The sequence below is a fragment of the Talpa occidentalis genome, unplaced genomic scaffold (assembly GCF_014898055.3).
Source record: "Talpa occidentalis isolate TD23 unplaced genomic scaffold, MPIMG_talOcc4v2.1 talOcc4.16, whole genome shotgun sequence".
Classification (NCBI taxonomy): Eukaryota; Metazoa; Chordata; class Mammalia; order Eulipotyphla; family Talpidae; genus Talpa; species Talpa occidentalis.
In genome coordinates this window covers 78,013,686-78,036,016 of record NW_023601653.1, presented here as the reverse complement: position 1 = coordinate 78,036,016, position 22,331 = coordinate 78,013,686, and the positions used below count along the sequence as shown (strand labels likewise).

General features: G+C 42.6%; 1 protein-coding gene across 1 annotated transcript in view; it reads right to left on the bottom strand.

Moving 5' to 3' along the window:
* The window catches only part of SCN8A (sodium voltage-gated channel alpha subunit 8), a 164,924-nt gene that overhangs the window by 109,593 nt on the left and 33,000 nt on the right, over nt 1-22,331 (bottom strand). Inside the window, exon 2 of the mRNA XM_054696632.1 lies at nt 159-488. Coding sequence (XP_054552607.1) covers nt 159-434 — 276 coding nt within the window. The 5' untranslated portion in view covers nt 435-488. The remainder of the gene's footprint in view (nt 1-158; nt 489-22,331) is intronic.

The window sequence follows — 22,331 nt, the reverse complement described above, 5'->3', positions numbered from 1 at the left end:
CAGCGATCAAATGGAAAAATAATCCCTAGAAACCAGAACTGAAACAGGTTAGCTACTTATCCGAGCTTTGGCAAAGAAACATGGTTCTTTCCCATCTCCCCTAAGCCTGTCAGGACAGGGTAGTGGAAGCTGCTCCTGCTGCTCCTCCTCCAACTCACTTTCTGCGTCAAATAGTATGGGTCAAAGTCCTCCAGGGGAACTGCGACCAGGCCTTGTGGGATGTCCCCATAGATGAAAGGCAAACTCTTCCCTGCTTCCAGGTCACTGTTCGGCTTGGGCTTGCTGTCCTCATCGTCTTCCCGATGACTGCCATCTGCCTTTGGTGGTTTCTTGATCTTACTCTCAGCAATGCGCCTCTCGATGTTTGCCAGTGACTCAGGGGTGAAAGGCTTGAAACTATCAGGGCCTGGTGGTGCAAGCAGCCGCGCTGCCATCTTCTCATCCTGCAGCAGCTTCGTTAGTTATGCTGCGTCCAGGACAGGTCAGCTCTGAAAGAAAAAGCAACACAGAATGAACCACTGCCACTGTTCTAAAGAGGTGGAACTAGCCTAGCGCTCTCTCAACCTGTACTCACAGCCTCTGTAACACACTTCTCCCATGACATGGCTGTTTTCTGTGTTAGTTAATCTATGGGATGAACGAGCTAGGTGATGTTTATAACCACCCCTCAGGGGAATGATCCATCAGGGAGGTCAAAAGATGGGAATCGGACCTCCCTGGTGGTGCAAGGTGTTAAGCACTGCACTATGAAGCAATCCACAGCCTCTGCAGCATGAGTTCCAATCCCTGGCCAGGCAGAAACCCACAAGGCGAGAAGACCTCTCCTGTCTCGCCCTCTGCTCCCCTCAGCAGTGTATTTCAGTCAGTCTGCCTGTTCTGCTCCCCACTTTGTCTCTGGTGGATCCTCTCACCTTTTGCATCTCTGGCCTGTACCCCAGCTCTTGTATGCGTAAACAATTTTTTTTTTTTTTAAATAAGATGGGAATCTCCTGAATTACCAGTATTCATTATTCACATGACCGCAACTCACTGTTGGGGCTACAGCAACAGCCACAGAAATATAGCCCACACTCAAGGAACCTCATTCTAATCTAAAAATGCAGATGACATCACCCAGGGGCACATTTGAGCTAGGGACCCCTTGTATGCTCACATCACCCTCCTTTCTGGAATCCTACTCCCCAAAGAAATAGTCTTCCTTCAAGGACAACACAAAGGTAACTGTCACTCTATCCAAATCATAGTTTCCAGGACACTCCACGCCCCCCCCCCCCCCCCCCCCCGGAGCCCTGCAGGCACAAAATATAGATACACCAGGTTCCATCTGCTTTGGCTCTTCTGTTTCAAGTTATTCAATTAACCGAGTTCTGTAAAATCTATCCTGTATAAAATCCAGAAATATCTTTTGATGACCAAGCTCTTTTCAGGGATAAATGCAAAGCACTTTTCCTGGTGGAGGGGCAGAGCCTGCTATGCACACATCCCACTCACACCAGGGACGTGGCCAGGAGAGCAGCTTAGCAAGGACCTGGGTGAGTTGCCCTCTCAGGCACCCAAGGCAGGAAGACCCCACATACCAGCAGGGAGTCACAAAACAGGATTCCCTTCTGAAACGAAAAAATTAGCAATGATGTAAGAAAATAAATAAATTTAATAATGAAAAAAAAAAAAAAGAAGAACTGAAGTGATACACAGTAGAGTCAATGATCCCGTTTCAGTTCACAGAGTCCTGGGTTATTTAAACACAGGCCCTGAGGGAGCAATCCTGGGGTCGGAGGCCACAGGTGGGTTTTACCTTAAAGGCTTTAGGGCTTTCCTGGCAGTTTACTGGGTACTCCTGGCACTGCTTTTTTCTTTAGTCTTGTGAGCTCCACAAAGACAATGTGAGAATTTTTTTTAAGGCCAAGGATTGTTTCCTTCCTTCCTACTTAGCCCACAGGGTCCACTTCAAGGCAAGTATCCATAAAACTTGAGGCTCCTCAAGGGAACAGTAGTAGAGTTAACTCTAAATAATTTGAGAGTGAAAATACCTGAGGGATCCTGTCATGAACACCCCCACAGAGACCCCGAATTTCTCCAGTGGCAGATGCAAAGTGTGGCCCAGGCCGGGTCTGCCATGGGCGGCCAGCTAAGCCCACAGAGGACTCAGGCCAGAGCCACAGGAGCGCCCCCCACAGGCCAGTTTGCATCATGATGCGCAAAAAACTCAGTCCCACACTGTGGGGTCAAAGAAATCGTTTTCACCGTGAAACACGGGATTTTAGGGCTGTGAGGGACTCTACAGGTCCAGCCCATTTCATCTTATGGATGAGTAAATGCGGGGCTTCCTAAGAGACTGGGCAACTTGTCCAAAGTCATAGGGCCAGGATAAAAAAATTACAACCAACACATACTTCTTTTATTGTAACAACACATACTTCTTTTATTGTAACAATTATCAGTCATCCTATCCGACTCCTGCCCTATCAGACTCTAATTCCCACTACTCCCCAAAAGGAATAATTTGGTTCATCAAGATGAAATCAATGGCAAATGCCAATGGCTTTAGTGACCTAAGACTTCATTCATAATGTGTTCCCCGGCCTATAACTCCTTTCCTTCATGCCTCTCCTCCTATCTCTCCCTAAATTTTTTTTTAAAGATGTATTTATTTGTGCATACAGAGCTAGGGTACAGGACAGAGGTCTGGAGGGTGAGAGGATTCACCAGACACAGAGTGGGGAACAGAACAAACAGATTGACCGAAGTACCCTGCTGAGGGGAGCAGCGGGCGAGGCAGGAAAGGTCTGCTGCGCCATGTGGGTTGCTCCCTGGCGGGCCAGGGATCAAACTTGTTCTGCAGAGGCTGCGGGTTGCTTCATAGGTTACGTCTTAACCCCTTGCACCACCAGGGAGGCCCTCTCTCCCTAAATTGCCTCCAATAAATCCCCACTCCACCACCTTTCCACCAGCTCCCATCTTTAATAATTGTTCCCCTTGTGAACTCCTATAGCCTTATCCTGAGCATAGCTAACATTTATCACATACTCACTATGTTTCAGGCATAGTTCCAAGTACCTTGCTCTTATTAGCTCATTTGACCTCCAGAATAACATGAGAACCGTTATTATTTCTTCCCTTTAACAGATTAGAAGACAGAGGCACAGAGAACTAACGTAGCTGGGCGTCCCTGGTGGCACAGGGGGTTAAGCACCACACTATGAAGCAATCTGCAGCCTCTGCAGCATGAGTTTGATCCCCCAGCAGGCCAGGGAGCAACCCACATGGTGCAGCAGACCTCTGCTGTCTCGCCCGCTGCTCCCCTCAGCAGTGTTATTTCAATCTGCCTGTTCTGTTCCCCACTCTGTCTCTGGTGAATCCTCTCACCCCCCACATCTCTGGCCTGTACCCCAGCTCTTGTATGCATAAATAAACAAATCTTAAAAAAAAGAGAGAGAACTAATGTAGCTCGCCCAAAGTTACACAGCTAGAAAATGACAAAATCAGGGATTAAAAAACATCCTATTCACACTTAATCATTGCTGAATTGTGCCATATGAATTCCCAGAGGGCGTAGGTAGTGTCTTAAACTTCATTTGTAGCCCTTTTAGAAAGCATAGGGTTATGCCTAGAGGCCATAATTAGTTCAAATACTGGGACTCCTCGGCTTCTAAGCCCTGGGTTACCCTCAGCTCCCACTGAGAGGACGAGGAATGCTGCAGGAGGAAGTCCCTGAAGATGTTGACAAATTCTTGCGATCCAATTGCCTGCACCTGGCTCCTTCACAGGTAAAGCCATTCGAGGCTAAGTCCTCCTCCAGATCCCGTCTCCTCCTACCTTCTCCACGATCGTGTTCCCTCCATGATCCCTGCTCTCCACCACACGCTCAATCTTTCAGTTTCCTCTTGTTCCCTTTCTTCTCCATTTGCATCTTTACCCCCTGCTCTCTCTACATTGGGCTTAAGCAATCTGGATCTATTCTGTGTTGTCCTGGTTCTGTCCACAACTATGTCTCTTTTTCCCCTACCACCTTTCTGTTCTCTAACGGCTGACCTTCTGCAATCTCTGCAACACTCTTTCATTTCAGGCTTTCATCTACTCAAAATAATCTGTACGTGGGTGATTTTCAGATTTCTATCACCAGCCCTGATTGCTCGTCTGAATCCCACAATTGCCTGTCACCACTTCAAAATTAAAGCATTTAAAAACACTCACTTTTTCCCTTCCAAAATGGATTCCTACTCCTGGCTTTCTTATTTCTGTTATTGGGACCATCATTTTTCCAGTCATCCAGTATGAAAACTCAGTCATTTTTGGCCAGTCATCCTTTGCTATCCTTGCACAACCAGTCACCCACTGTATGAATTCTTCCTTCAGAGTTTCCATTTTCAACCGTATCACTGTAATCCAGGTCCTGCTGCAACAGCCTCCCTCTTGCGGACCAGTCCTCAGATCTGTTTTCCCAAAAATCTATTTCCATTATCTCCCTCCCGAGTCTACCAAAGTCATAGGGCAGAATCCAAACTTCTGCAATTTGACTGCCCTTCAAGGGCTTTTACAGCCTTACACTCCCCGACACTCTCACCCACTGCCTCCCAGCAAGAATATTTACTCTGGTTATTCTTTTTGGTTTTGGTTACAGTAAAGCACACAAGTCTTAAGCACTCAGACGTGTGTTACCACCACTTAGATCAAGATACAGAAGATTTCTTTCCAATAGCCCAGAGGGTTCTAGTGAGCTCCCCTGTTAATAACCACCACACCCTCCCTACCTCCATTAAAAGCTATTCTGCCGTCCATCACCAATGATTAGTTTCGCCTGTTCTTGAACTTCATTTAAGTAGAATATAAATGTACTCTCAACCTGTGGTTTCTTTCACTCAACATTGTTTCTGTGAAGTTCATCTTTGTTGTTTATAGCAGGTAGTGCTTTCTCTTTATTACTATATGGTATTCCATGTATGAATATGTCAATAGCCCAATTTATCCATTCTACTTTGATAGATACTTATCTAACTTACTAACTTGTCATAAGTGAAGTAACAGAGGCTGAGCTGTCTCACCGCTAATCAGTGACAGATGTGGAGCTGGATGCTCCTCAGTCGCCAACACAATGCCCTTCCCACCAACCACACAGTCTCCTGGGCAGTGCACCGCGTCCATCCTAACACTACTGTCTCAGCTTTCTTCTTCCCGCAGTGCTAAGAGGAGACAGTCAGCCCAGTGACAAAGGAACAATCAGAGCAACTTTTAGCACCGAGAGTTCTGGAAGAGACTTAAGTAGACTCAAAGGTTAGTTCAATAGATGATTAGGGGCAGGAGATGATTAGGGCTGTCTTCTCTTGACCATCCAGGAAGATGTTGCCTTGATACACCCAAATAAAGATGAATCTAAATTAAGGGAAAGGGAGTGGAAGAGAGAAAGAAAACTGGTCTTGGAGTGAGGCTAAAACGGGAACAAAAGGAAGAAAAATCATCTAGGTGTTTTTAAAGGAAACCCGAGGCAAGGATAACACGAGAAAAAAATGTCAGGATGATCAAGTAGCAAGTAGTATTAAAAACTTGTCTTAGACTGGAAAAAGATGAGCAAAGTTGGAGGACTTACATTTCCTAATATCAAAAAACACTACAAAGATACAGTAACCAAAGCAGTGTGGTACTGGCCAGAAGACCGGCATGTAAATCAACGGGACAGACTTGTGAGTCCAGAAGCAAACCCTCACATCAGTCAAATGGTTTTCAACAGAGGGAAGGAGGTCTCTACACATGGTGCTGGAGAAGAACAGCCACATGCAAAAGAATAAAGCTGGACTCTTACATCACATACAGAAGCCAATTTAAAATATTTAATATAAGGGCTAAATATATTTGCTATTTTGAATATAAGGGCTAAAACTATAAAAGTCTTAGAAAATTATACAGAGGAAAAGATTCATGATACTGGATTTGGCAATGATTTCTTGCATATGACACCAAAAACTTCGTAACAGAAGGAAAAAAATAGATATAATGGACTTCATCAAAATTAAGAAGATTTGCACAGCAAAGGCCATTCATTATAAGAGAATGAAAAGGCAACCCACAGAATGGGTGGGAGTATTTACAAACCATATGTCTCATAAGGGATTAATACTTAAAATACATAAAGAACTCCTGCAATTCAACCACCACCACAACAAAAATTTCAAATAATTGAAAATGGACAAAGAGTTGGAGTAGACATTTTTGCAATGAAAAATACATACAAATGGCCAATAACCACATGAAAAGATGCTCAGCATCACTTATCATTAGGAAATGCAAATCAAAACCATAATGAGATACTATTTCACACTCATTAGGATAGCTATTGGAGAAGAAAACAAAACAATAAATAACAAGTGTTGGCAAGAATGTGGGGATACTGGAACCCTGTGTAGCTATGGAAAATGGTTCCTCGAAAAATTAATCACAGAATTAACCACATGATCCAGTAATCCCCTTTTAGAGATACACCCCAAAGAATTAAAAGCAGGGATCCCAACAGATATTTGTATAACCACGATGATGATAACATTATTCACAAGAGTCAAAAGGTGGAAACAACCCAAATATCTCCAAACGGATGGATAAGCAAGATGTGCAAACTATATCTCATGGAAGGAAATTCTCACAATGTGGATAAACGTCAAAGATGTTCTGCAAAGTGAAATAAACCAGACATACAGGAGCAAATTCTGTGCATTGCACTTATATGAGGCACCCAGGATAGTCATGGGCAGAGAGTTTGTCTAGGACAATGAGAAAGTCGAGAGGTGGGTGGAGCTGAGCGTTGCACATAATGTAGATGCGCTTCATACCACTCAGCTGTACATTTTATTTTATTTTAAAGATTTATTTATTTATTTTATTTATTTATACAAGCACTGGGTACAATCAGAAGTGCGGGAGGGTGAGAGAATTCACCAGAGCCAGAGCAGGGAGCAGAGCAGGCAGAAGGCCCGAAGTACACTGCTGAGGGGAGCAGCGGACGGCAGGAGAGGTCTGTGCACCATGTAGGACCCTCCTCTGGTGTCCGGGGAGCAGCCGGGGATCGAACCGGCGCTGCATAGGCTGCGGGCAGCTTCGCAACCCAGCACTCAACTGCTGCGCCACCGGGGAGGCCCTCAGCTGTACATTTTAAATGGGTAATGTAGTGAGTTTTATAATATGTGTATTTTACCTTTTTTTTTTTTTTAAAGGAGAGAAAAAAGCCCAAACAAAACATTTACTGAGGCTGTAGGTGTTGATCAAGATGATCAAAGTAGCTCCTGCCTCCAGGGACCTTTACAGTCTGCTGGCAACTGGTAAACAAAATATAGCGTGATAAATGCGATAAAGTAAAGTAGGTTTTTGCAGATATACACAAATAAGACACCTAATCTAGTCTAGAGAAAACAAGGAAGGCTTTCTGGAGAGACATCTTAGCTAAAGCCAGAAGGACGGGTGTTGAAGTGGGGTGTGGCAGGAGAGTGGACAGAGCTCTGCAGGAAGAACAGCACCTACAGGAGCTCACAGTCACCTGGGTTCTGCGAAAAATTCATATGTGCACTTCAGAAAATTAAGCAGGAGCCACACCAGGAAGGCAAAAATCTTGTTGTCATGGGAAAGAATTTTGACTTCATCCTGAAGACAATAAGGAGATACCAAGGCTTTTAAGGAAGAAGTGACTTGATCAAAGTTACATGTTAGAAAGATTAGTCCAGCTATAGTGTATAAAAGTCAGGGGTGGAAGAGAAGAGGAAGGGCAATATCAGAGTCAGGAAGATCAGGTAGAGACCGTTGTAGCCATTTGGTTGTGAGAAAGCGCTGGTCTGAACAGCGGGCAGCAGGATAGCATTGTTAACTAGCTAAAGGTGGGAGGTATGTAGGAGAAAAAAAAAATCAAGATTTTGTCATGGGTAAATGGATGGAAGGTAGTAAAAAATCACTGCGACCAAGGAAATAGACATAATGCTCAGCTATCTCCTCTCGAAAACAGTACGGCGGTTTCTCAAAATATTAAAAATGGACCTACCCCGTGGCCCAGCAATTCCACTCCTAGGCACCTACCTGAGGAACATGAAAACATTAATTCCAAGGAAAACACACCCTCCTGTGTTCATTACGGCCAAGCTATGGAAACAACCCAAGCGCCCACATCAAGAAGATGTGGTCTATATACACACTGGAGTACGACCCGGCTATTCAAGTAGACAAATTCATGCCATTTGCAACATGGATAGAACTGGAGGAGATTCTGCTCAGAGAAGGAGGAAAGATTATGCTAAGAGTCAGAAGGAAAAAGATAAAATACCGGATGATGCGGCTTATGTGTAGAATACAGAGAACCCACACGAAGGGTTAGAGAAAGCCAAACCAGTAACAAACCTGAGAAATCTGACCAGAGGGGAGAGGAAAGCATACGGAGAAGGGAGAGGACGCAGCAGGGAGGGGTCCCAAGGGATTCTGGTGCCCTGGGGGAAGGTGTGATGGGGCACCACCGCCTGAAATCCTATACCTCTAAAACACAAACACGCAGTAAAACAATGTTACCTCAATAAAAAAAGAAAGTAAAGATGATGTTGCGTCTGAGCTGTTTTACTCATGGAGGGACTGTGCCGGCGGCGGTAGACGCATGGTTGTGAAGTTCAAGGGAAAGAATGAACAAGACTCCAAGCGAAGCTCGGTACAGACGCTAGCCAGACAGCTCTCTGCATGTGGATGTATGGCTCATTTGGAATATAGCTCATTTGGAGGAGCAGCTCTGCGCTGGGAGGAAGGTGGGCGGCTCTTATCACAGGAGAAGAGAGAGATGCAGCCAGATGGAGAGAGTTTATACTGTCCCCACTCCCCGGCCCCTCCTTCCTCCAGTGACAACTAGATGCTAGGCTGCCAGTTTTCTACTTTGTCACTTGCAGATTTCATTTTGGAAAATCATATTAACAGTTCTAGAAATTGAAATAAAAACAATTTTGTCAAACCTTAATTTTACTCATTTGAAACATTAAAAAAACTGTAGTCCTAAGCCTCCCTTGATAACATCAAAATCTGGCTCTCCCTCCTATAAGATCTTATGGCTCATCTTCATCCTGGTGAATGTCTCAACATTCTTCTCTCTCCCTGTCTCTGTCTCCTGAGGCCACTCCTGAAGTTTGTCCTTCCTAAGCTTCGTGCCATCAAAATTTCCAAAAGCTGAGCTATTTGTCCCTGATTCTCAGTAACTGGTCTCTTCCTAATCCTTTTGAGATAGTCGCTCTTGGTTGATTTATAGCTATGTCTTCTTGCAAAAACCCTTTGAAAGGTGTCTTTGCAGGCTAATATATAGACATAAGATAAATAACCATGATAAATAAGTCCACGGTAATTCAATAGCTATCAGGAGGCACTGTGAAACACACTAATTTGAGTGTTTTGAATATTCTCATTTAAAAATGCCTTTAAATAAAGTAAAAACCAATGACTATAATGACTTTAAATGCATCCGAAAGTTTCTCTGAGCAGGTCTCATTAGCCCCAAACGAAGGTCGGATTCCACCTTGTGGACACGGCCACACAGCCAGCAAGCATCCTCTCCCACATGCCTCTTAATATACTGCCCAGTCAAGATGGCATTAGACTTTCACTCCCTGGTCCTGCAGAAACATAAGTCAACAATTTCCTCTATTGTATCACCTATCCCCCATCATCAATTTTCTTTTCTTCAAATTGAACGGTGTTTTCATGTCTTCCACAAGGAAGCATCAGCCTTTGTAGGCCAAAGATCACCCTACATCAATTGCCTTTGTCTTCACTAGTCTCCTGATTCAAATCATAATGCAAACAAGTTTTCTTGTTCATGGCTTTAAAACTGAAAGGGGTTTTATTTTTATCATGTATGATCCTCTACTTTTTTTTGCCTCAATTCCAACATGTAGCTGAGATTTTGCCCTTAATTTCCCAGACTCTCGTCTCCACCTGGTTGGTCCCCTCCTCCCATCCAATGGTCTAGAGAGAGCAGATGTCTTATTTTCTACTAGACTGTTTCCACGTTTTCCAGAGGACTTACCCACTGGCATATGCTTAACATGCACAAAAGAAGTGTAAGTTAATAGGTGCTCATACTCCTGGCAGGGCAAAAACATTTAGGAAGCTGTAGTTAAGACAGGTTTCTAGGACTACTGCAGAACTTGGAGGAGAAATTCATTTGACAGAATCTCCCATAAGCATGTACTGGACATGGCAGGAAGAGGCGAAGTCCCTCCACATGAAGAAACGTGGTTGAGGCTAAAGGAAAGGGGTAGCTGTACCCGCTAAAAAAATCACAAAATTTCTAATTATCACTGAGGAAAAAGGAGTCAGTGCACCTCATATTTCATGCTGTCCCTTCCTTTATGATTAGATACAGTTACTAATCTAAGCCCACTTAGGTTTATAGGACATGTGTGCTGCTTTTAACCAAAAATCCAATGGTTTTAAGCTTTGCCTCTGCTGTATAATAACTGGAGACCTAAAAGACAAAGAAAGCACAGGGGCTAATGTGGTGTTTGATTCACAGGAAATGCACAGTCACTATTAGCTCTCAATGCCACTGTATCACCAGCTTGATTTTTGCCATTCCACTCCATGTTCATAAAAGAAATCCAAAACGATTTCTGCAAATCACTTCATCAATCCTGCTGAACAAAGAAGACATCACGATGGAAGCAAAATTTTGGTGGACACTCAGTGACACCAACAACTACCAATAAATGTTCATTTTTCAGTTAATGCCAAAAAATTCAAAAGCGGCATAAAAAGTAAAAGGTATCAACGAATAACAGGAGCAGACAAGAGCAGGCAAGTTGCAGATACTTCACAGACTATATAAACCAGAGGTGTGGCTTGGCAAGCTTAACTGAGGAATAAAGGTGATTTCACATTTTTTTTTAAAAGATTTATTTATTTTTGCATACAAGAGCTGGGATACAGGCCAGAGATGCGGGGGGTGAGAGGATTCACCAGAGACAGAGTGGGGAGCGGAACAGGCAGAATGACTGAAATACACTGCTGAGGGGAGCAGAGGGCGAGACAGGAGAGGTCTGCTGCGCCATGTGGGTTGCTCCCTGGCCGGCCGGGGATCGAACTTGTACTGCAGAGGTTGCGGATTGCTTCATAGTGCTGTGCTCAACCCATTGCACCAACAGGGAGACCCTGATTTCACTCTTATCAGAAAAAGAGATGGTAGAAACACTTGCTGAAAACAGCTTTCAGAGTGCAAGATAAAGGGTATGGACTATGATAAAGTTGTAACATCATGGGGTTATATTATTTTGGTCTGCATATACTTTTTTTTTCATAGCATACAGAATTCAGAAGTTAAGTCACAAGACTGCAAAGCTGGCCTTATCTTTGTGATCTTCTAAAACATGACACTTGACTACAAAGAGGATGACGAGGCTTCTGCTCTCCATGATTGTCAATACCCTAGCCACTATGATTCTATAAAGCTGGGCAATTTCCAATCACAGTAATGATTTTGAACATCTCTGAAATTACTTTGCTATAGAGATTTTTTAAATTAAGACATTAGATCAAGACCTCTACTATACCCCCAAATGAGAAAGAGAAACAATGCTAGGCCAAGATTGAGAAATTGATATTACAGTTCAGATACTGTCACTGGCCAATTACAGTCCTTAATAAATCAATTCATCTAAGTTTTGGTTTTATTTGTAAAAGGGGGAATGTGAGTGAAATGATTTGTAGAGTTCACACTGCAATTTACCAGCTAGCTGACCTTGAGAAATTACACAATCTTATGGAACTTCTGTTTTTCCTCATATGGGAGTTAAATGAGATAGTGCATGTGAAGTAGATCTCAATAAATGATGATGATCATAATATTACCAACAACAATAATGTGGAGCTTTTACGACATGCTAGCCATAGTTCTAAGAGCATTTATAGAATTCTTTTAACCCTTCCAACAACTCTGTGAAGTAGTTGTTAGATCATGTAGTGGGATTCAAACCCACGTTGTTTTGCTCTGGGGTCTGTGTTCTTAACCACTGCACTATACTATTTCTTATAAGCACTTTTCCCCTTCTCTGCACCTCTTCTAAGGTGCCTTCTAGCTCTAGGACTGCATAAAAATAAACTAAGTAGCTGCTCTGACTCGGACAGACTAAGCAAAGTTAGCTTTTCTGAGAGAATTATCAAGGTTCTAAATGTATGAAGGCTTAGTCAGAAAGAACTGTGTCCTAACTCAACAATTATCATCAAATAATTACATGCTGAATAAAAGAATTAAAACACAGAGGCTAAAAATAAATACATTACTCTTTGGTTGACCCTTACCACAACCATGACCAAGAATTCATTTAATAAGCATTTCCTTTAAATGTCCACTATGTGCCAGGCACTGGAAAGCTTAAGATTTGGAAAACTGCTATCAGAACACAATCGTTTAAGTCATTATCTGTCAGTCATGTTATAAAATAGATCCCTGTACTCAATGGCAGAAAATTGGATTAAAATTTTAAGCCATTTTTGTTTTCAGTCAATGGAAGTCCTTTTCAAATGAAACCTTAGATGAGCTGTCAATATATAACAGACAAAAGCATCTGCTCTGATTGAAGCAGAAAGTGAGCCCGAGGTCCACCTCGCTCCTCTCACACCACCCTTAAAGACATTCCAGCAGAGTGTCAGGATGGCACCAAAACTGACCCAGAATAACCACAGTCTCTTTCAACTTCAGAATTCAATGGACAACTCTTACAATGGCCCTAATGCTCTTTACTTATAAAGTTCATGCAAAAATATATAAAGGTGGCTATGGGTCAATCTGCAAAGCTGTTGTGAAATCTATGAGGACAATGATAACATAAACTGTCAGTCTACTTTATGAACATTACCTTTAATCCTCACAACAACCTAACTAGACAGATATTGAGAGTTTCATTTACATGTCAGGAAAAAAGTGAGACTCAAAGAGAACATATGTCACATGAGACACAGTTTCTCCCTCCAAAGTCGATCAGCCCTTCCCTGCACCACGATGCCTTTGAAAAGGGCTAAATTCAAGCATTTGAATTTAGAGCTCTGAAAAATTGTAGAGCTCCAAAAAAGCTCTACAAATAGGAAGGAGATTTTTAATGATGATCAAGAACTGACTGCTCGCTTGGAGTTTTGCTACTCAGGCAAAACACAGGTTGCTTCACTGATCCAAAAATGTGACACCCAATTGTGTCAACTGTTACAGACCCTCACCCAAAAGAGCGAGTCCTTTGCCCTCTAGGGAAGGAATTCACCAGGGATTGCTAGGTGTAAGTAATCCAAGCAAGACTTTACATTAGAGACTTCTGCATGAGGGAACCAGTGCCGGTTAAGAGAATTTAGCTCGACTTCTCTAAGAAAATAAGGAGGAGATCTTTAAAGGGCAGGTCCACAGGCAGGTGGGAGGAGGAGGGCAGTGTCATAGCTTCTGGGTTGTGCTGCCCCCAGGCATGCAGAGATGGGTTACATTCCACCTGTCCATTTGGGCCTTTTCTCTCCCGAAAATTTTGAGATAATCATTAGTGAGGATCTGACCCTTTTCTCTAGCATAGTCCTAATGGTAGTGTAGTGGGTCAAATTGCTTGGACAGGGTTCATCAGTCCACCTTTTTACTTTTTTTTTTAAAGATTTATTTATTTATACAAGAACCGGGGTACAGGCCAGATGCACGGGAGGGCGAGAGGATTCACCAAAGACAGAGCGGGGAGCAGAACAGGCAGACTGATGAAATACCCTGCTGAGGGGAGCAGCGAGCGAGACAGGAGAGGTCTGCTGCACCATGTCGGTATCTCCTTGGCCGGCTGGGATGGAACCCACACTGCAGAGGCTGTGGACACCTTCACAGTGCGGCGCTCAACCGCCTGCACCACCAGGGAGGCCCCCAGTCCACCTTTTCAAACGGAACTTGGGGCAACTCTTATCCTACCAGTTCTCAATTTCTTGCAGCTACACTGTCTCAAAAACCATAGGGCATTCACCCAGCACTGAGTGCCAAAGCCCTGGGGGTGGCTAAGAGGTCTGGATCCAGGAACACAAAAGGCTTGTCAGGCTTGTATGATTTTCCTCTTCACTTGCTGAATCAATGACTAATAGAGTACAGAGGAGATACACTAAATGGTTGCTAGACGCTATCCCGCTGGCTGAATTCAGAAGCATCTTTCCTTTTCCACTCACATATCCGTAAGGATGTACAGGAGAGGGGAAGCCAGGTCACCCAGGCAGCTGGTGTGGCACTCAGAAGAGACACACATGGGGAGGTCTTAGGCACAGCTAAGCCATCGGGATGATAACACCATCTTCCTCACAGGGTAAGGGCAAGAAGCAGACATGAGATTATCTGTCCAGAGGTCTCAAAGTGTTATACAAATATAAGTCTATAATATATGTTAGCCTGGCTGTGAGTTGCTGGGAAATCAAAGGAAACAATCTGGAGTGATCTGCCATGGTTAAAAACAGGGTGGCTCCCTTCTGAACAAGATTTTAGACTTCTTAGGAATCGCAGAAATTGAGTTGACAGAGTGATAAACTCTGCAAACAGTTGTCAAGGCTACAAATTAATGCAATCCCTTATTTGTATAGTGCTTTAGCATTTACAGAGCATTTTCTATTCTTAACCTCATCTTGGCCTCACTCATGTGGTTAAAAGAGCAAATAATGCTAAGCCCAATTTTACAAAAAAGGTACCTGGTGTTGAAGAGGTTAACTGACTTGTCTGTATCAAACAGTGACACAGGGACAAAATATTAACTGGTCCCTATTCATTTTCTAGGCAGGGAAAAGAATAAATCCTGTTGAACCTCACTTTCCTCCTTAGGCTAAACAGAACAATAGGCATTAAGGAAAAGGAGAAAACTCTTTAAACAATAATAATGTTAACGATAATGACATTAAGGAGGCCAAGAAGGCCTTGAGGAATGTGGCTGATGGTGGAGGGCTGCCGGCAGGGGTGGGAAGATTGGAGACAGAAAGACAAGGAGAAAGTAAAAGATGAAATAGGACAACTCCTATGTGGAGTGGTTGAAGAATATATATTTAGGAACTCCAGTGGTATAATATCCAACATGTCTGGCTAACTTCCTCAAGAATCCTCCAGTAAAGAGCTGCATTATTCATTAAAAGTCTTTTGGAGTTAAATTCGAGTATGTTTTGTTTCTGCTGTTTTTACATCGTTTTAAGACAAAAGCTGGGTAGCTTACAAAGACCTAGTTAACTCTGAGTTGTACCAGCAAGTGGCAGGTATGGGCAGGGGGTCAGTGTTTCTGTTTTCTACCCCAGGCCTTTCTAGGAGAACACACTGCCTTGAAGCACCACGGACATTTCAGAAACATCGGTAAGCACCATCAACAATGTCTGCACGGACTCGCTGCTCCACCACCAGCGCCTCCTGGCAGACCTGTGCCCCAACCTGGTACTCACAGGGCCTTGCTCTACATCAGGGATCCTCAGCAACCCAATGGTAAGCAACCCTGAAACCGGGCCCAGCCACCTGCTCCCTGAGAGCAGTCGCAGGTGCCAGGGCAGGCCTTCCCAGGCCTAGTTTTCTACCGCAGGCCCCCAGCCAAACCCAGGAAGTGTATCCCATTCAGTGCTCAGCCACCAGAACCTTGGGGGCAGACTTAAGCCCCAATCTGGCCCACACAGGGCCGTCTTCTATATCAGGGAACTTCAGCAACCCCCTGCCCTCCTGGCCACCAGAAACAGGCCCTGAGCCACCACTCTTGGGCGAGGTGAGATCTCAGGAATTCAGCCTCTTGACCCAGTGTCCCCCCAACCACCCCTACCACTTGCCCCCAGCCACCAGAGCAAGGTCCATTAAGTGTTTCAGGAGAGCTCCTAGCAGCATCCCAGATCCTATAAGACCCCAGTCGTTGTGCCCACCATCAAGTAAATGTTCAGAACAGTGTGAGAGAAGAACTCATACACAACGAAAGCCCCAACTGCAGCAGGACAAACCCAAAGTAAACAATGAGGAGAAAGGAAACAATAACTAGTACAGCCAAGCCAGCCATCAGGGGAACAATGAACCACAGAGAGAAAACAAAACGCCATAACCAAACCACTGACATAGAATTCGAGGTGGCCATGAGTAAGAAAGTTAAAGAATGGGAACAACACCAAAAAAAACCCTCACAATCAACAAAACAGAAGATTGAAATTGAAAGTTTAAACAAGAAATAATGGAATTGCAGGAAGGAAAAAATTGGGGAGAAAGGCATGGAGGTATATCAAACAGAAGATGAATTAGTGATCTTGAAGATGAAAAGAAGTAAAAGGAAAGAGTGAAACAAAGGAAAATGGAAAAAAACAAACAAACAAACAAAACAACCCTGTGAGAATTATCTGACACCATGAGGAAAGGAAATATAAGAATCACAGGACTCCCAGAGGAAAAGAGGGATGGGAGCTGAGAGTCTATTTAGGGAAATAGTGGAGAAAAACTTCCCAAACTTGAAGAAGTAAATGAACATAAAAATACAAGAAGCAAAAAGAACAATTAGCCACCCAGACAAAAAGAAAGCTACAGCAACTCACGTAATAGTGAAACTCTCAGAGTCTAAGATAAAGAAAAAATAATGAAGCTGACGAGGTGGAAGAAACAGATAACCTATGAGGGAACGCTGATGAAACCAACATCAGAACTCTGTAAAGAAACACTAAGGGCAAGGAGAGTACGGAGTGACATATTCAAAATATTCCAAGGAAAAATATACCAAAATAAATCTATCCTGCAAGGCTCTCCTTCATGTATAATAGAAAGATAAGGATCATCTCAGACAAAGAAAATCTTGGGAGTCTGCCACTAACCCCTTCCCATTCCTCCACCACAGAAACATTAAAAGAAGTCTTAGGATCTAAACCAGAAAAAGGGATGAACACAAAGAACTGAATCAGGAATTAAACGGAACTACAAAGCTAGGAATCAAGTGGCAACGATGGATATTTACATGTCAATAATCACTCTAAATGTTAATGGCTGGAACTTAGCAATAAAAAGACAAAGACAATATAGTTGGACAGGAAACAGCATCCATTTCTGCTGCCTCTAGGAAATGCATCTAAATACCAAGGATAAACACAGGCTGAAAGTAAAGGGATAGACACAATTCTTCAAGAAAAGGACACCCAAAGGAAGGCAGAACAGCCATATTAGATCAGACAAAATAGACTTCCAGCTTAAAAAAGTAACAAGAGACAGGAATTGGACACTACATAATGATCAAGGGAACAACACATAACACTCATCAACATATACTCATCAAACAATGTGGCACCAAAATACATCAGACAACTACTATCAAATCTGAAAACAGATACTGGAGAAAATACACATGTGGTTGTGTTATAGGACAGGGAGAGGGGCAGCCCAAACCCCGCAAACCTGCCTATTCTACATGGGTTCTGCCATCCGCCGCATCAACACAAAACATAGGAGACAATTAGGAAACAATACAGGTAAGGCAAAGAATCTAGTTTCTAAATGAAACACCCAAAGTTACCCGTCCCCTCATGGGTAAAAGTCCATCCAAATGGGATTGGCCCAGAGCAAGGCCCCAAAGCCTGCCACAAGTCTAAAGCATCTTCCAGTGGGGACCCACAGAAAAGGGTCAGAAACTACCAGACAAGCCCGGAAGGAAAAGAGCAAAATCAACATCAAGATAAAAGCTGCCATTGTTACCTCCCCACGGGTCTCACCCACATCTGTGTCACCCAGTCCACGACCAAAAGACAAGAGCAGTTTCTTCACGTGTCTCCTGGCTCCATCCTGCTTCCTTCCTCAGTCTCTTCTGCAGCTTCTCCTCTTCCTGCTCAGCTCCACCCTCCCTTGGGTGGGGCAGGGAACCTTGAACTTCCCCCTTTCCTGGGGACCACCCTGTTACAGTTGGAGACTTCAATACCCCACTCTCACCAATGGTCAGATCAAGGAAACAGAAAATAAATAAGGACATAATTGCCCTAAAGAAAAAAATTAGACCACATGGATTTAATAGACATTTATAAGGTGCTACACTCCAAAAAAGCCTAATACACATTTTTCTCAAGTGCACATGGGTCATTCTCCAGGACTGACCTCATAGTGGGTCACAAGACAAGCATCAACAAATTCACAAAGCTTGAAATTATACCAACTATATTCTCTACACATAAAGGTCCTAAACTAAAAATCAACTATGGAAAGAAAACAAGGAAATACTCTAACATATGAAGACTGGATAATACACTACTAAACAACCACTGAGTTAATGAGCAAATCAAAGAAGAGATAAAAAAAATACCTCAAGGCAAATGATAATGAGCACACAAGCTTTCCAAATGTGTGGGGCAGAGGAAAAGTGGTTCTAAGAGGGAAGTATATAGCAATACAGGCCCACATCAAGAAACTAGGAAGAGGGCCTCCCCTGGTGGTGCAGCGGTTGAGCGCTGGGCTGTGAAGCTGCCCCCTGCCTCTGCAGCGCCGGTTCGATCCCCCGCCACCAGTGAGGATCCCACATGGCACGACAGACCTCTCCTGCCGCACCTGCTGCTCCCCTCAGCAGTGTATTTTAGTCAGTCTGCCTGTTCTGTTCCCCGCTCTGGCTCTGGTGAATTCTCTCACCCTCCCGCGCTTCTGACTGTACCCAGTGCTTGTATAAATAAATAAATAAATAAATTAAAAAAAAAAAAAAAAAAGAAACTAGGAAGAGCCCAAACAAACAACCTTGTCTCTCATCTCAAGGAACTAGAAAAAGAAGAACAAAAACATTGAAAAGCCAGTAGAAGGAAGGGAATAGTAAAAGTTAGAGCAGAAATAAATGAAATAGAAATCAAAAAGACAGTTCAAGAAAGCAGTGAAACCAAAAGCTGGTTCTTTGAAAAATAAACAAAACAGACCAAACTTTAGCTAGATTCACTAAGAAAAAGAGGGAGAAAACTCAAGTGAATAGAGTAAAAAATGAAAGAGAAGTTACAACAGACTGCAGAAATTCAGAGGGTAATAAGAGATTACTATAAACATTTATATGCAAACAAATTCAACAATCTAGACGAAATGGACAGATGCTTAAAATTATATAATCATCCAAGATTAAATAGGGAAGATATCGAAAACCTGAACAAACCAATCACAAGCAAGGAAATTGAAACAGTAATCAAAACTCTTCCCCCAAAAAACACAAAGGTCCAGGATCAGATGGCTTCACAAGTGAGTTCCACCCACCTTCAAAGATAAATACGTATCCTGCTCACGCTTTCAAAATACTGAAAAAGAAGGAATTTTTTCTAAGCATATTTTATGAGGCCAACATTACACAAATACCAAACCAAACAAAGACAACACAAAGAACTACAGATCAATCTGTTTAATGAACACAGGCACAAAAATACTCAATAAAATCTCAGCAAACCAAACCAACAATGCATTAAAAACACTATATGCCATGACCACACAGGATTTATATGAGGAACAAAAGAGTGGTTCAACATCTGAAAACCAATGTATTGATAATACATCACACTAACAAAAAGGAAAGGAAAAAACCATATGATCATATCAATAGTGAGAAAGCATTTGATAAGATTCATATCTATATATGATGAAAACACTTGAAAAACTGTGAATAAATGAAATGTTCCTTAACATACTATAGAAGTCATCTAGGACAGTCATATAGGACACTTTATCCCCTGGTGGCACCGGGGTTCAAGTCTCAGCATTATCAAGCTATCACCAGCCACTGCAACATGAGTTCAATCCCTGGCCAGAGAGCTAACCCAATTGGCCCAGTAGACATCTTCTGTCTCACCCGCTGCTCCCCTTGGCAGTATATTTCAGCAGATCCACCTGTCTTGCTCCCCACTCTGTCTCTAGTGAATCCTTTCATACCCCTGCACCTCTGGCTTACACCCCAGTTCTTGTATGCATGAATAAGTAAAAATAAATCTAAAAAAAAAAAAGTCATAAAGGACAAACCCACAGCTATTATTCTCCATGGTGAAACAATGAAAGGCCTTCTATTAAGATTTGGTACAAGACAAGGATGTCCACTCTCACGACTGCTATTCAACATAGTATTAGAAGTTCTAGCTAGAGCAATTAGGCAAGAGAAAGCTATAAAAGAAAGCTTCTTTCCTTGGAAAAGAAGAAGTAAATCTATCATTATTTCCATATACAATACATATATACATATACACAATATACACAGAGAACCCCAAAGACTCCATGCAAGATCTAATTAAAATAACAATAAACCAGTTCAGCAAAGCGACAGGATACAAAATCAATGTACAAAAATCAGTTGCCTTCCTTATATACAAATAATGAACAAAAAGAAGAAGAAATTTTAAAAGCCATCCCATTTATGATCTCACACGCACACAAAACATCTGGGAGTAAAACTGACAAAGGAGGTGATAGACCTATACAAAGAAAACTACAAAACATTGTTAAAAGAAATAAAGACACAAAGAAATGGAAAGATATTCTCTGTTCATCAATAGGAAGAATCAACATTGTCAAAATGGCATTACTACCCACAGGAATTTAGATTCAATGCTATCCTAATAAAAAATCTCAAAGGCATTCTTCAAAGAAATTGAACAGCTACTGAAATTCATATATGGAACCACAAAAAAATGACAAATAGCCAAAGCTCTCCTGACTAAAAAGGGGGAAAATGGAGGTATTACTCTTCTGGACTTCAAGCTATACTAAAAAGCCATAATAATCAAAACAGTGTGGTACTAGAAGGAAAAACAGACACACAGACCAATGGATTAGAACTGAGAGCCCAGAGATTACACCACATATCTATGGACAACTAGTACATGAAAAAGAAACAAAGTATATACACTCAAAAAAAGAAGCCTCTCCAACAAATGGTGCAGGGGGAAAATTGGGCTGCCACATGCAAAAGAATGAAACTAGACCATTCTCTCACACCATACACAAGAATCAACTCAAAATGGATAAAGGCCTTGCAAGGTGTAAAACCTGATACCATAAAATACATAGAAGAAAACAGGCAAAACACTCCATTACATAAACTTCAGAAACGTATTTGCAGACTCATCTCCAGCAGCAAGGAAAATACAGGAGAAAATAAAAGGGGACTATATCAAACTAAAAAGCTTCTTCTGTAGAGTGAAAGAAACAGAAACCAAAACAAAGAGATACCGTACTGAATGGGAGTAAATATTTGCATGCCATACATCTGATAAGGGATTGATATTGAGGATATACAAAGCACTTACACAACTCAATACAAAGAAAACAAACAACCCAATCAAAATATGGGCTGTAGAGCTAAGCTGGTACTTCTCCAAAGAAGACATACAGATGGCCAACAGACATAGGAGAAAATGCTCATCACCACTAATCTTCAGGAAAATGCAAATCAAAACCACAATGTGATACCACCTCGACATGTGAAAATGGTCCATATCAAAAAAAAAAAAAAAAAAAAACCATAAACAACAAGTGTTGGCAAGGGTGTGGAGAAAAATGCATCCTATCACAGCTGGTGGGAATGTAGACTGGTCCGGCCCCTACAGAAAGAAGTGTAGAGATCCGGGACTCCCTGGTGGCGCAAGGGGTTAAGCACCATACTATGAAGCAATCCACAGCCTCTGCAGCACAAGTTCGATCCCTGGCCAACCAGGGAGAAACCCACATGGTGCAGCAGACCTCTCCTGTCTCGCCCGCTGCTCCCCTCAGCAGATTTCAATCTGCTTGTTCTGTTCCCCACTCTGTCTCTGGTGGGGCCTCTCACCCCCCCATCTCTGGCCTGTACCCCAGCTCTTGTATGCATAAATAAATAAATCTTTAAAAAAAAAAAAAGAAGTGCAGCAATCCCTCAGAAGACTAAAAATGGATTTACTATATGACCCAGCAATTCTACTAGTAGGTATCTACCCAAAGAACACAAAGATACTAATTTGAAAGGAAACCTGAATTTCTGTTTACTGCAGTACTATTTATAATAGCCAAGAAATGGAAACAACTTCAACATCCCAGAACAGATCCGTGAATCGAAAAGATGTGGCACACAAACACAATGGAATACTATTCAGTGATCAAAAAAGATAAACTCAGGCCATTTGCAGCAACATGGATGGAACTGGAAGGGATTATGCTAGGCGAAGTGAGCCAGAAGGAGAAAGATTAATACTAGCTGGTTTCACTTCTATGTGGAATCTAGAAAAACCAAACAAAGAATCAGACAAAGACAAACCGTAAGACTGACCCTTGAAAGCTGATGGTACATCTGAGACACTGCAGGACAGTAGGGAGAGGGAGGGAGTAGAGCACAGGGGCAGAGGAGAGTGCAGTGGAGTGTGCTGGAGGACTGTGGGCACCTTAGTGT